At 64.8% G+C, this 2,675-nt stretch overlaps 1 protein-coding gene across 1 annotated transcript in view; it reads right to left on the reverse strand.

Moving 5' to 3' along the window:
* Positions 1 to 35: 35 nt before the first annotated feature.
* The window catches only part of PTPRN (protein tyrosine phosphatase, receptor type, N), an 18,050-nt gene continuing 15,410 nt past the window's right edge, over positions 36 to 2,675 (reverse strand). The window contains 8 exon segments of the mRNA XM_009884119.1: positions 36 to 96; positions 1,154 to 1,168; positions 1,297 to 1,448; positions 1,543 to 1,662; positions 1,796 to 1,873; positions 2,159 to 2,232; positions 2,350 to 2,460; positions 2,463 to 2,655. Coding sequence (XP_009882421.1) covers positions 36 to 96; positions 1,154 to 1,168; positions 1,297 to 1,448; positions 1,543 to 1,662; positions 1,796 to 1,873; positions 2,159 to 2,232; positions 2,350 to 2,460; positions 2,463 to 2,655 — 804 coding nt within the window.

Raw genomic sequence — 2,675 nt, forward strand, 5'->3', positions numbered from 1 at the left:
CCTCCAGCTTGTCCCCCTCACCCCCTCCAGCCCCATCAGTACCTGCAGTGCACGATAATAGGGCAGGAGCGACCCCGGTAGCACTTGTTCACCTTCCTGCAAGGACACAGAGGGAGCAGGTCAGTGCCCTGCCATGCTGGGGACAAGGCTGTGCTGGGTGCCCCTGGTGGGAGGGGACAGCGAGCACACCACGACGTGGCCCTGGGGGTCCGGCGCATGGCTCCTCCTGCCTCCCCAGCGGTTCTAGGCATGGGACAGGGACCATGGGTGGAAGAGGACTGGGAGAGGAGCCCGGCTGCTCGGGTGGCCAGCCTAGGAAGGGGAGCAGCGGCGGGACCCCCGAGGGAGCAGCTCTGGTCCGGCGGGGCGCGAAGCTGGGGGCCAGGTGCCAGCGGGGCTCCCGGCATGCTCCATGCAGCAGGCACGGCCGGCCACGATCACATTGTGACTATGCAACTGGAGCCAGATTACTAGCTGCAAATCACAAAAATGAAGACAGACAGAGAAAGAGAGAGACAGAGACAGACAGAGAGACAGAGAGAGCGTGAGCGGGACGGAGAGGAGGGCGACGTGCCTAAGCAGGGTCCCTGGCCCCACACGGCCTGGGGACAGTGACCAGCCCCCCCCCGGCAGGACCCCACCGCCACCCAGGGACCCCCAGAACCCAGCAGGTATTGCCTGCAAACCTCCTGGGAGCAGTCCCGGCCCCGCCAGCCCTCTCCTCAGGCTAGCTGGGGACCTGCTGCTGGCTGTAGGGCACGGAGAGGAATGGGCCACCACTGTTCAAGGCTGGCTCCGGGGTTTCTTCTTGCCCCCATGGCTGGGGAGGGTGCCAGGCAATGCGGTCCCCCATCCCAGCTCCTGGGAAGAGCACCTTCCCACCCTCCCCCATGAAGGCTGGAGAACCCTGGCAACCTCAGCTGGAGGCTTCTTACCCACCAAGCTCTGCCCAGCCTCACCCCAAGCTGGCCAGAGCCTTGTTCTTCTGCTCCTCCCCATGCACGGCAGCCCCACCTCCCACCCTGGCCAGTCCATGCCACAGCCCTGACCCTCATCACACCGGCACCGATGTCCGCGCCCATCAGTCAGTCCCCTGCGCTTGAGGCCACCGTCAGCTCCCCGGGGGCTGGCACGGCGCTGGGTGGGCGCTCACCTGCGGAAGACGAGCCTCCTCCTGCCTGCATCTGCCCATCGCAGGGCCACCATGTCACCGCTGGGGAAGGGAATGGGCTGGGGGATATCTCTCCACAGGTCCCAGATGTCCGTTCAGCTCAACCCTCCTCCCCAAAGCAGGGCAGCTGCACCAGAACCGCGGGGATGGCCTCGGCCGGCCAGCTGAGGAAGTGGAACTGCGTCAGGGTGCGGGTCTCTTGCGACTGCACGTTCTTCAGGTAGAAGCTTCGCACCAGGAAATCCTCGCACCAGATGTGCTCTGACACCAGGTTCACCTGCCCGAGAGAGGCAGGCGGTAGGCAGGAGGTACCCCCCGGGTTACTGAGGACTGGAGGATGCTCCTTGCCCTGGGCTACCAGCCACACTTGCCTCGTAGATGTGGTAGAGAGAGGACCCTTCATCCGGCCAGTAGCGGTCACACTGCTTGACGCTGTCCTCGGCCAGTGGGCTCAGCATGACGATGACGGTGCAGCCATGCTCCCACACCATCTGCAGGCAAAGCATGGTGGGTGTCACTGCTGGGTGACAGCCCAGGCAGCAGGGTGGCCGAGCCGCTGTGTCCCATCTGGTGAGCAGCACCCAGAGGGACGCCAACGCGCTGGCACAGCTGGGTGACGCTCACCTGCCAGAAGTCAGCGATGGTGTGGGACAGTGGCCCCTGCGTGGCGATGTACGCTGGCATCCGTGGGTCGTGCTCGATCTGGAGCAGGAAAGGGGGTGTCACACTGCATGGTCTCAGGCCAGGGCTCGGTGACACTGGGAAGAGCAGGGGGATGCTCCAAGGGCGATGGGAGGGCTGGGGAGGGAGCTTTGGGTGCCACAGCCAGGAGGGACATGGATTTTAACCATGTCTGAGCAATGGGACAGGCACATTGCTCACATCCGTAGTCCACAGGGATGTGAGCTCGGTCCGGCTCCATCTCAAAGCGAGAGCCTCGCCTGGGCTGAGCCCATCCCAGAGCAGGAGCCCCTGGTGATCACTCACGATCGGACTGGCGTTGATGAAGTCACTGCGGGACGGGTTGCTCTCAGCTTTCAGCTTGATCCGCACATGGTCATCTGGGGAAACGGAGACCGGGGGAGACGGTGAGCATCCGGGGAAGCTGGGGGCAAAGCTGCGCCGCAGCCTGCCTTGGTCCCGAAGCATCCCCGCGCCCCAGGGGCTGGGATGCTCACAGGGCACATAGTCGGGGTTGCGGTTCTTCTTCAGGTTGGCTTCGCTCTGGGCAATAGAGCAGATGCTGGGCTCAGCCTGGTAGGCGCAGAGAGCCTGCCACTCCTTGGCACCAGGATCATGTGTCCGGTGGAGATGTCCATGTTGGACTGGACAGGCTCCTCGCACCAGGAGGGCGTGCTGCTGTGGGAGCTGGGGCTGGGCTGCGGGGCGTCACTGAACTGGGATGAGACGCTGCTGACCCGCGAGGTCTCCGCTGGTGCTGCCGGTGCCTCAGCACGGCCGAAAAGCGACTTGGCAGCCATGTGCTGGCGGGACAGCGCCCCGG

The sequence above is a fragment of the Charadrius vociferus genome, unplaced genomic scaffold (genome assembly GCF_000708025.1).
Source record: "Charadrius vociferus isolate BGI_N301 unplaced genomic scaffold, ASM70802v2 scaffold1020, whole genome shotgun sequence".
NCBI classification, from domain to species: Eukaryota; Metazoa; Chordata; class Aves; order Charadriiformes; family Charadriidae; genus Charadrius; species Charadrius vociferus.